Consider the following 12,221-nt stretch of genomic DNA (forward strand, 5'->3'; position numbering starts at 1 on the left):
TAATCTTTTTGAGAGAATTATTTTGAATAGAATGATGATTCACATTAATCAGAATTCCATTTTCCCTGGTGAACAATTTGGTTTCGGACATGGACATTCTACTACACATCAACTTTTGAGTGTAACTAATATGATTAACGCTGCATATCTGAAGGTTATTCAACTGGTGTTGTTCTTCTAGATATTCATCCTTATTCTTGTTTACGGCATATCTGAGTTTCGATCGAACGAATACTTTCGAACGAATTCGAAAAAGTCATTCTTGTTTTTGTTCGAACGCGATACGTTCGAAGTTATACCGTATTTGTTTATGCCGAGTGTTGCACTAGTGTTGCACTGGTGCACCACTAGGTGCTGTCAAACTGTTTGTTTATTCGGACGGTGTTGCACTGGTTTTGACCTGTCGGAGTTCTGCTTACGGACGGTGGCCCACCGATAATTTTGCCAGTGTTGCGAGAGAGCGTGTGAGTGAGTGAGATAGCAATACACTGGCGACGATTTGTGTTTGTTTTTATCGAGTACGGTGGAACACTCCACGAGTGGAGAAAACAAATACAGTATTAGTGTTATCCGATCAAATTTGGAATTTCGAAGCCCGGATGACGTTTCTCGTGAGTCAATTGAACGTAAACAGAGCAGCATTGCAGTGATTTTTTCAATCGTAATAATTGATTTAGAGAAATTTTTGAGAAAATTTGCAAAGAAAGTAGTCGGAAGCAGAAAATCACCATTAAAGAGGGCTGTTCCCAGCAGTGGATCTTGGCTGCATTGCAATCTTCATTAGCAGTTGACACCGGATTGAATTTTTTTCCCGGGTCCACCCAGGAGATCGTTTTTTTGGATTTCAGGAACTTTCTCAATAGCAGCCGGTGGTGGTTTAGATAGTGTGCGGCAGCTGCTGCCTAAAATTTCAGCCGCCAAGAGGAACAAGGAAAGTTGAAATTAGGTTTCAAATAGATAAATGATTTAAATTTAAATAAAAAATTAAATTCTTAAAATAATTATTATTTTTAACTGCTAAACAAAACCATTATTGCCCGACGTCACAAACCTTTCCTTTAAATGCGCGAAGTTTGCATTTTCAGTCGAGAGCTGAAAAATTCCCGCCGAGAGGAAGAGAGAAAGGTAGGAAAATGATTAATTTTTTAAACTAAAAATTTTTTTTTTCGTTCCCAAAATTTTGTTATTTTGAAGCATTCGATTTCGTGGTACTGGCTCACATTTATTTGGTTATTCTGAACCTATTTTCTATCCAACAATTGGTTTTAATTTCAATAATTGCTTCAAACGGTCATGATTCACAGTATCAGACTCGCGTTTGTCAGCCCATAGAAAAAATACGTTCGAACGAAAACGGGAGTGCAACGTTTTGTTCGTTCGAACGATGTTCGAAAGAATGAACTGTTCTCTCATTCGTTCGAACGAAAACAAGAATGCGATATTGCGAAATTTTCGAACGAATGTCATTCGATCGAAAACGAGAATAAACGAGAATTCGGTCTAAAGTAAGCTTGCCAGATTGCCCGGTTTTATCCGGGTTTGCCCGGATATTTGATGCAAAATTTCGAGAAAGTCCGGTCCGGCCCGGTTGCCCGGATATCGTGAAAAAAGTCCGGATATTGCCTGGATTTTTTCACAATTTTCACAAAGAAACCAAAAAAAATCTAAGTTTTTGAGTGCGTTTCAGCAAAATCGGTTATCGGTATGGAAATTTTCAACGGTTTTTTCAAATAATTTCGCTGATTTACCTTTATAAACCTTTAAATATTTAAGTGTTCCAAAAAGTTGTTGGAAGTCTGCAATTACATTAATAAAAAATTAATTTCGATTTTTTTTGCATTTTTTCTATGCTTTTGTATATAATAACACCTAAGTTTTGCCCGGTTTTTGCCCGGTTTTTGGGTTTGAAAAATTGAAATCCATACCCGGATTTTGCCAGTTTTTTTTGAAAAAATGCCCGGAATTGCTAGGCCCGGATGGTAGTGAAAAAAATTCTGGCAACCTTAGTCTAAGGTAATTCCTGAAGATCGTATATTAATAACTGTAGTAATAAAATTTACAGCTCCTAGAATTGAAGAAATTCCAGCTGATTGAAAAAGCTGTTGACAGTGTTTGGCACAAAGTTTTAGTCGCTAAATTAGCTCGATTTGAACTTCCTGTATATCTCACCAAAATTATTCAAAAGTATTTGACTAGCCGAACTTTACAAGTAAGCTATTAAAATTCATGCTCTGAAAGGCGCCCATTAGAGCTGGTGTCCCTCAGGGCAGTGAACTTGGGCCAATTTTATACAATATTGTTTTGCTCATCTATAAACTAGAACGCTATGGAATCCGGGGCATCGCTGATGATCTCATCCGTAGTTACCTAATCGGTAGGAAACAATTTGTCTCTATTGAAGATGCGTTTAGTTCCTCAGAGATCCTTGAAGGTGGTATCCCTTAAGGTAGTAACATCAGACCTCTTTTATTTCTACTATACATAAACGTCATAAGCAAATTCCCTCTTCATGCTTTATCACGTCTTTTTGCGGAAAAATGTCCACATACCATTATCAAAAATATGGAAGAAGATTTATAGATCTTACAGCAATATTTTTCTGCCAATCTAAAGTCTGTTTAACATAGAATCTGGTCGGATAAAATAGATCATTTCTCCGCAAAGAAATAACGTACAACAAAAATAAAAATGTCATTTTGTAGGATTTTTATTGCACTTTAAGGAAAAAAATACATAAAAATCATTTGTCAGCTTTTCGGATGAATTTTCGAACTTTTTTTGTGATACCACCCATCATTTTCTGCACAGTACTGCTGGTAACCTCATTCGCCTTCTTGTTCAACCACTTTTCCATTCGAGCGGGTTTTTCCATGGTTCTGCCACATTTCTTCAGTTTGCCCTTAACTATTGCCCAATATTTCTCGGTGGGACGCAAATCCGGACAATTTGGTGGATTGATACTTTTTTCAACAAAATCGTTTTTGCTCTCTTTAGACCCCTTAACGACATCCCGGCTGTAGTGGCAGCTTGCCAGGTCCGGCCAGAACTTCACCGGACCTTTGTGGGACCGAATGAATGCAAAACCCTCTTCTGGAGACATTCTTCTTTGTAAACATCTCCATTCATTGTGTCCCCAGTTATGCAAATCTCAGTCTTCTTCCCACAACTACAGATCCCTTGCCAAATCATCAACTTACGAGCAAATTTATCTGCGAAAACAAACTTGAATCTACCCGCAACATTCCCTTTACGCTTCGCAAGGTAAAATTTGCAACCGGGTATTTGTCCAAAATCCATTTTGACGTAAGTTTCGTCGTCCATCAAAATGCATCCGTTGTACTTGGTCAACACTTTCTCGTACAACGTCCTTGCCCTGGTTTTGGCAGCCAGGTTTTGTTTCAGCGTCCTGTTGGGGTGCTTGCTTGGATGCAAGCCTTCTCGCAAACAAATTCGTCTAGCTTTTACCACTTTTACGCCTGGTTTGTTTTGCTCAATCCACCGTAAGGGTCTCCCGGAAACGTTGCAGCACCGAATTTACAGTCGATTTTGGATGTTTCAGGAATTTCGCGATCTTTACCCCTGACCACGTCGGTTTCTCTACGTGAGTGTGCAGATTTTTCTCTCGCCTTTCGCGTTCCATCGTCGATAACTTTTGACAGACTGCTTCAATCTTGATGAAATTTTCATCACTTAAATAGTAAACAAACCACCCGGATCAAAACACTGTCAATAGATTCGCGATGTGACAACTAGAGGCGCTGCAGTAAATGTATATTACACGGAAAATAAAAAAAAAGGTAAAATTTACCTTTTTGCGAGGTGATTTTTTTCCACCCCTTTTTCGAGGTAAATTTTACCTTTTTTTCATTAACCTAGCTGAAAGGTAAATGTTACCTTTTTTTCAATTCACCTAGCAAAATGGTAAATTTTACCTTTTTCGCATTCACCTAGCAAAATAGTAAATAATACCGTTTTTCCACTCACTGATTTGAAAGGTAAATGCTAGTTTGTTTGGCTTCTGCAATAAAAAGAAAAACAAAATCCATAAAAAAATTATATTTATTTCAAATAATAGGGAATTTTACTTTATATTTCATTTGAAATGAAACGCCGTGTTTAAATTTTTTTTTGAGGGAAGTCCTTTCTTCGCCAGGCTCGTGGCAATCCGGCTTTCGCGTTCTTCCGAGTTACTATGGCCGCTGAAACCTCCTGTAGGTCCGTCTGGTCCGATCAGGTCCGGCTTTTCCAGGATGATATCTGGAGGATGATGTGGAATACATCCCGAAGCTCTGTGGGCCGCTCTAAAACAAAATCAAAGTACTATGACGAGAACCTGCACAACAAATGATATCTAAGAAAACACTTACCATTCTGTTCCGATTTTCACATTTGGGTACGAAGCAAAACTTCCCCCCTGAACGACAAAACAGCTTAACCTCAATGAACGTGTTTGGCAAATAGTTATTTTTTTTTCGAGATGAATTGTACCGTTTTGTTTAGCTCAATCCAGGTCAACTTCACCTCGCTACGAGGTAAGTTTTACCTTATTTGGTTTTACCATTTTTTTCTAGGTGAATTATACTTTTTTATTCAGCTCAATTCAGGTGAACTTCACCTCGCTACGAGGTAAGATTTACCTTTTTTGGATTCACTTTTTTTCCTCGGTGAATTGTTCCTTTTTTCCAACCTCGATTCAGGTAAATTTTACCTCGCTGTGAGGTGAATTTCACCTCGAAGAGGTAGAAGTTACCTTTTTGGCTTTCATGAGCGTTCACCTTGACTATCTCGGTAAATTTTACCTTTTTATTATTTTCCGTGTACCAAAACAAATATGTGCATTCACGGAAAATAATAAAAAGGTAAAATTTACCGAGATAGCAAGGTGAACGCTCGTAAAAGCCATCCAGGTGAATCCAAAAAAGGTAAAACTTACCTGGTAGCGAGGTGAAGTTGACGTGGATTGAGCTAAACAAAACGGTACAACTCATCTCGAAAAAAAGTTTGCCAACACCGTTTATTGAGGTTAAGATGTTTTGTCGTTCAGGAAGGAAGTTTTGCTTCGTGCCCAATATGTTAAAATCGGAACAAAATGGTTAGTGTTTTCTTAGATATCATTCAGTTGTGATGGTTCTCGTTGAAAACTTTGCTTTTGTTTCAGACCGGCCCACAGAGCGAAGAAGGACATGAATGTGTTAACGCAATGCAGATGGATTCAGCGGCCATAGTGGCTCGGGAGAACGCGAAAGCCGAATTGTCACGAGCCTGGCAAAGAGAGGACTTGCCTCAACAATTTTTTGAAAACGGGGATACGTTCCAAATATTAATATAAAGTGAAATTCCCAGATTATTTAAAATAAATATCAAATTTTGAATGAATTTTGTTTTATTTTTTATTGAGGAAACCAATCAAACGAACTGGCATTTACCTTTTAAATCAGTGAATGGGAAAAAGGCATTGTTTACTATTTTGCTAGGTGAATGCGAAAAAGGTAAATTTTACCTTTTTTTTTTATTTTCCGTGATTTGTTTGTACATGAAATAAGATCTAATTTCAAAATAAAATTGAATGGTAAAGGTTTTTTTACACTCCACACTGGTACAGAACATCAATCTAGCGGAACTAAATAAAAAGCGCCAGGGATGAAAAGATACACTTTTGATGTCCTCGAGAACATTGCAATATTTTACAAGGCGCATACTTCGAAATAAAATATAGAGTCGAAGGGTCCGCCAATAGCAAGATAAAAATGCTAACTTTTTTGATATGTACTTTAGAGTTTTGGTTTCTTCTACAAAGTTGTTCATCTTAATAAAATACATAACTTAGCTGAACAAGTAAAAGTTCTAAAGTTTTATTCTAAGGAGTTACAATGAAATTTAAGAAAAAAAAACCATGAAAAAACAGTCTTTTAAATCTGAAACGCTGTAGGTAAGACAAAACAATTTTCAGTCTTCGAAACAAAGTTAAAAGAAGTTTAGATCTACAATCGTTTAGTACATCATGATGTGTTTTGAAATTGCTGAAGCGCTGAAGCAAGCATTTAGTGTAATATATTAACGATTTTCAAAGAAAAGTTTATCGAATTGCGCAAATTTTCGCACCATAAGCAATATGAGGATTTTATTTTTGGTGTTAAGATGAACCATTACTATATAAAACTAGCGTGGAACTCGGTGGCACCCGAAGCAATTTTAAGATTGAAAGTCTAGTATTTTGTTCACAAATATCACTTTTTTTAGACACTTGTTTTTACAACATTTGCTTCGGTCAGGAGTAAATGGTGTATATCAACGTGTTGACAGGTCTGGTTTCAAAATTGTCATAGATTGAGTTTGTAATCCAACGAAAACTTATTATCTCCCAAGTGTTTTTTTCCGTTAAATTTACTTTTGGAGTTAAATCACTTTCACGTGTTGGTACAGATATCATTTATATAATGATGTACTAGAACAGATTCTATTGATAAATTTAAACGAAAAACCGGTTAAATCATCTAATTATTTCTTATACTCAAATTCTGCAAGTTAATTGCATCAAAGAAACTAAGAAACTAATAAAGTGTCTAAAAAAAGTGATATTTATGAACAAACTAGCTGACCCGGTAAACTTCGTTTTACCTTCTTATGTCATCGTAATAAATGTTTTATTTCATCTACACGTCCTTAACTTCATCGTGCTCGCGAATCGATTCTTATATTTTTTTTTTTTTTTGTTTCGATTATAGTCGTTTTACCATCTTTATGGCATTCGCGACTTTATCAACGTTACAGTTGGCGGATCGTTATTGAAAAACTTATCCGGTACAACTGTGTTCGATGTTTGCTCTTGGGCTCGAACTCGTGGACATCGGCTCAGGAGACAACAGACTTGCCAACTGAGCTATATCACAAGCCCTAATCGATTCTTATAGAAATGTTGAATTTGTATTGGGACCACCTTCCATAAAAAATGAGATTCTTGAAACTATTATACAAACCATCTCTGACCAAAAAAACCCTCAGATACCAAATTTCACTTCATTCCGACCGACCATTCATACGTGATCTTGTTACAAAGAAAATGCCTCCATTTTTATATATAAGATGTAAAGAAAAGATAACTTTGTATGGGGACCCCCCTTTCATAAAAAGTGAGATTCTTGAAACTATTATACAAACCATCTCTGACCCAAAAACCCTCGGATACTAAATTTCACTTCATTCCGACCGACCATTCATACGTGATGTTGTTATAAAGAAAACGCCTCCATTTTTATATATAACAAGATGTGAAGAGATAATTTTGTATGGAGACCCTCCTTTCATAAAAAGTGAGATTCTTGAAACTATTATACAAACCATCTCTGACCCAAAAAACCCTCGGATACAAAATTTCACTTCATTCCGACCGACCATTCATACGTGATGTTGTTACAAAGAAAACGCCTCCATTTTTATATATAAGACTACCAGATTTTCAATTTTTAAATTGCTTTGAGTTCCACCGAGTTTCACGCTAGTTTAATATGGTAATGATGCCTCTTAATACCAAAAACAAAATCAACATTGGCTGATGATGCGAAAATTTGCGCAATTCGATAAATTTTTCTTTGAAAACCGTTAATATACTACACTAAATACTTTTTACAGCGTTTCAGCAATTTCAAAACACATCATAATGTACTAAACGATTGTAGATCTAAACTTTTTTCAACTTTGTTTCGAAGACTGAAAATTGTTTCGTCTTACCTACAACGTTTCAGATTTACATAAAAACTGTTTTTCAAGGTTTTTTCTTAATTTTCATTGCAACTCCTTAGAATAAAATTATTGTAGAACCTCGACTTGTTCAGCAAAGTTATGTATTTTGTTAAGATAAACAACTTTAAAGAAGAAACCAAAGCTCTAAAATACTTATCAAAAAAAGTTAGCATTTTTATCTTGCTATTGGTGGACCCCTCGACTCTATATTTTATGCAATTATGCATTGTGCAATGCAAATTATCCAATGTTCTTGAAGACATCGAAAGTCTATCTTTTCATCCCTGGCCGCTATTAATTTAGTTCAGCTAGATTGATGTTCTGTACCAGTGTGCACTGGTAAGGTTGATATCTGTAGAAAGTGCGAAAAATTGAGATTCAGTTAAAAATAATTCGAAATCACTTACAGAAACTGCACTCCATCTGATCCAGAACTGGTCTCACGCACATACTCTGAGAGATACACAAAATCAATGTCGGTATCTTATGATTTGAAAAGATTGTTTTTGAGATAAACATTTCTCTTTGTGATTTCCCAGCGATTAAATTGTATGTTACTATCTGTTTTTATCTTCCTTTTTTGCAAAGAAAAAGCAAACAAGAGTGTTATTCTGGATGGCTATCAGACCTTCACCTCCAGCAGCACAAAAGTTTTCACATGTTTGATAAGATGATCATCGGATTATATCAGCATAAATTTTCAGGCATTAACATGTGAAACGGAACAAAGGTAGCTACAATCACTAGGTAGTGGAGCGTTTTAGCAGCTGCCTGTTCTACAATTGAGCGTCAAAGTATACAGTTGAGGGGAACGACAATTCTACAATTTTTGAAAATACAATGGTTGTTACGAGTGCTTCATCAAAATCCATTATCATACAGATTGCTGCAACCAGTATGAGTATGTGTTGTAATTTTGTTTTCTTTAATTAGCTTGTGACAGTTAAGGCTTTCTCTACAAACAGTTAACGTGATCAATCTTTCGGATGGTGCTGGCCATGGTTGGGTTTCTCCCTTTTTGCCACTGCTCCAATCGCCTGATACGCCGCTCATCGATACCGGTCCTGTGTCGATTGATCAAGCTTCCTGGATAGGGTCGGTCCTGTGCCTGGGAGGACTCTTTGGCTCTCTGCCGTACTGTTGGTTGGTTCAACAATTCGGAATCAAATGGGCGCTGGTGTGTTTGGCCATACCGAACATTGTGAGTGTTATAAATTTAACTGAGTTCTAGCATTGCAATGTTATGCATTGTATTAAAATTTCATGTTTTTAGACTTCTTGGACGCTCATTTATTGGGGAACATCTGTCTATCATGTTTATATTTCCCGCATTTTGGCAGGAATATGTGGCGGAGGTATTTTGGTAACGTTCCCACTTTACACGACAGACATCTCAAATAATCAGTAAGTAAGAAATACAGTGAGCGAAATAAGAATAGCACCACTATGTGTTTTGCTTGTTAAAATATGAATGTTTGAAAATCACCAAAATTTTCTTCTATTAATTGTTTTGAATTGTTTAACGGATAAATCAAGCATAAGTTTACTTTTTTTGGACGTTGCAATTGGCGTTGAGGACCAAAACTTTGGAAAAAGGGTGCGAAATAAGAATAGAACCACTTGTGTTTTTTCAACAAAACAAGATTATTTCTAAAAATTTACTGTGTAAAAGTGAATAATAATGCTTCTACGAATTATTTGAATAGTTCACTGCATTTTAAGGAGTTTTCTAGAATTACAAAGATTTTCAAAGGGTTTAAAATGGTGTTTTAAGAGATGCTCTTCTAGAACTAAGGAATTTGATATTAGAGCTGTAATTCTTTACCACACTACTTACTTTCTTCACTAAAATGACGTGAAATGATGAATCAAACATTTTCGGTTTATTTTAAATCAGAAAAAACAGGTTGGTATTCATAAACTTAGATTTTTTTTTCAATAAACATAACTTTTTCCAGTTTCAAGTCATAGATGGCAGCACTATCTTGCCGTTAATACCAAATTAAGTCTCAATATTGATTTTCCAGGCTAATTTAGGCCCATATTCATCGTTTCGATGTAGTTTTCCAACACAGTTTTGTTGGAGTTCACGCTGCAGAAATCTTTTCCGGATTTGCAAAAAAAAACTCCAGCGCAAGAATATAACACCGCCAAAATTCCTACACATCTCAACTTCCGATTCAATTTCAAATCATACCAATAATACTGCTATTTATCTGGTTCATCAAGCTCCATCGGAAAGTACAAAATTATTCTGATTATCGGTCCAAGAAATTTACTTTCATGGGTTCATGATGAAATTCTTATTTTTTGATATTGTGATCTTAGAATTTCCAAGGCGGTCACACGGTATCAAGTACTTATTTCTTGACCAAAATCATCCAGCACATCTGAATTAATCCCGGATATTCGAAAATGGGCATCAATTCGGTTTAATTGCAAGATAGTGCTGCCATCTATGACTTGAAACTAGAGAAATAGCGTTTGACTATCTAAAAACATTAGTATTTTTGAATTTGAAGCCTGTTTTTTTCTTCAAATTCAGCATCAAATCTATGTTTCGTCAATTTGCATCACACTTATGAATGATGATGAAGAAATAAAGCAGTTTGATAAAGTATTATAGCTCAAGTATCAAATTCCTAAACGCTAGAGGAGCATCTCTTGAAACCCCCTTTTAAAACCTTTGAAAATCTTTGAAATTCTAGAAAACTCCTTAAAATACAGTAATCTATTCAAATAATTCGTAGAAGCATTATTATTCACTTTTACACAGTAAATTTTTAGAAATAATTTTATTTTTGTTGAAAAAACACAAGTGGTTCTATTCTTATTTCGCACCCTTTTTCCAAAGTTTTGATCCTCAACGCCAATTGCAACGTCCAAAAAAAGTAAACTTATGCTTGATTTATCCGTTAAACAATTCAGAACAATTTATAGAACAAAGTTTTGGTGATTTTTAATCATTCATATTTTAACAAGCAAAACACATAGTGGTTCTATTCTTATTTCGCTCACTGTATTGAGATAGTTGAACATCTAAAACGATCTGGTACTGTTAATCAATAATTTTCTTCTCCATATTCCACCGATAAGAATTCGTGGAATTCTTGGATCAGGACTGGCGTTTTTCACAAATCTGGGAATCCTAGCGATGTACATTATGGGCAATTTACTCTCATATCATACTGTGGCAGCGGTAGTTATCGTACTTTCAACGATCTATTTGATCCTAGTTTGTTTTTTGCCTGACACACCTCAGTCGCTGTTGAGAAGAGGTCAAATCGACGCAGCCAAAAAATCATATCTTACGTACAAAGGATTCAACAACTCTCAAAGTAATTCTACAATCGAGGATGATTTTAAAACTCTTACCAAAGCCATCCAAAGCGAAAAGACGGACAAAATTGGGCTGAATCTGGAGGACTTCAGTAACTGATAAAACAATCCATCTCTGAAAAATTATTAAACAAATTTTTCAAACTTCTAGCATCAAAAACCTTTCTGAAGGGCATTTCGATAGGAGTTTTTCTTATGTTTTTAAATCAGTTTTGTGGGGCATTCTCGATCCTCACCTACGCGGAAACCATTTTTAGGATATCGGGATCGGTTCTAGACCCTGGAAAATCAACAATTGCGCTCGGTGCCATTCAAATCATTGGAACGTTCGTCTCGTTCGTCCTAATAGATTTGGCTGGGAGAAAGATTCTGCTGATAGTATCAACTGTTGGTGTTGGACTAGGGATGGCAGCCCTGGGGGCGTTTTCTTATCTTCGAGAGTTGCAGTGGAATCTAGAAGGATTTCATTGGTTGCCAGTGACTAGCCTGTCGTTCGCTGTTCTAATGTTTAGCATTGGACTCTGTGGCATTCCTTATTTCATTATACCGGAGCTGCTTCCGCCAAAGGTGAGGAGTTATTTCAAGTATTTTGAAATCATTGGTAAATTTCCATGAATTCCCTTTAATCCAATAATGGAAAAATACCCAAGAATAGTTATGTATTTTATATTTTTAGATGAGTAATGTGGGGAACACCATAGGAATGATATCGATTTGGATTGCTACCTTCACATGTCTCAAGGTTGGTTGGATAAATTATTTTTGCTCTTTATTTTGACTTTTGACAATTTATTCCAGATTGTTCCTGTTCTGTTGACAACCATAAAGCTTTATGGAGTGCTTGCAATATTCTCTGCAACATGTGTATTAGGTACAATTGTAACCATACTATTTTTACCGGAAACGAAAGGACGAAATCTGATTGATATTAGTCAATAAATCAAATTACAGTTATGTATGTTTACAAAATTTATACTTTTCTCTTTTATATCTTTTGGTTTCAAAATAAATGTTTGTAGATAAGATCGACGTAAGTTCATTAATTTTAAATTTAAGTTAAGGCCCTTGGAACCAAAGCTAACTGTTAGGCATGATTAACTCAAAATCGTTGATTCATATGATTTTTTAAATCACCTCAGGGA

At 35.8% G+C, this 12,221-nt stretch overlaps 1 protein-coding gene across 1 annotated transcript; it reads left to right on the forward strand.

Moving 5' to 3' along the window:
* The first annotated feature begins 8,537 nt into the window (after positions 1-8,537).
* Positions 8,538-12,018, forward strand: LOC129742355 (facilitated trehalose transporter Tret1-like). Its single transcript, XM_055734246.1, has 7 exons — positions 8,538-8,641; positions 8,706-8,941; positions 9,014-9,144; positions 10,837-11,171; positions 11,231-11,646; positions 11,756-11,821; positions 11,878-12,018. Exons 1-7 carry the CDS (start codon positions 8,581-8,583, stop codon positions 12,016-12,018), a joined length of 1,386 nt encoding a protein of 461 aa, XP_055590221.1. The 5' UTR covers positions 8,538-8,580.
* The last annotated feature ends 203 nt before the right edge of the window (positions 12,019-12,221 follow it).

This window comes from Uranotaenia lowii, chromosome 2 (assembly GCF_029784155.1).
Source record: "Uranotaenia lowii strain MFRU-FL chromosome 2, ASM2978415v1, whole genome shotgun sequence".
NCBI lineage: Eukaryota > Metazoa > Arthropoda > Insecta > Diptera > Culicidae > Uranotaenia > Uranotaenia lowii.

What these genes read in the sequence shown, in the direction of transcription:
- LOC129742355 (XM_055734246.1), top strand. Translation starts at nt 8,581, where the DNA reads ATGGTTGTTACGAGTGCTTCATCAAAATCCATTATCATACAGATTGCT. An exon ending in GATTGCTGCAACCAGTATGA is followed by an intron (nt 8,642 to 8,705) that starts GTATGTGTTGTA and finishes CTCTACAAACAG; the next exon opens with TTAACGTGATCAATCTTTCG. An exon ending in GCTGAATCTGGAGGACTTCA is followed by an intron (nt 11,172 to 11,230) that starts GTAACTGATAAA and finishes TCAAACTTCTAG; the next exon opens with CATCAAAAACCTTTCTGAAG.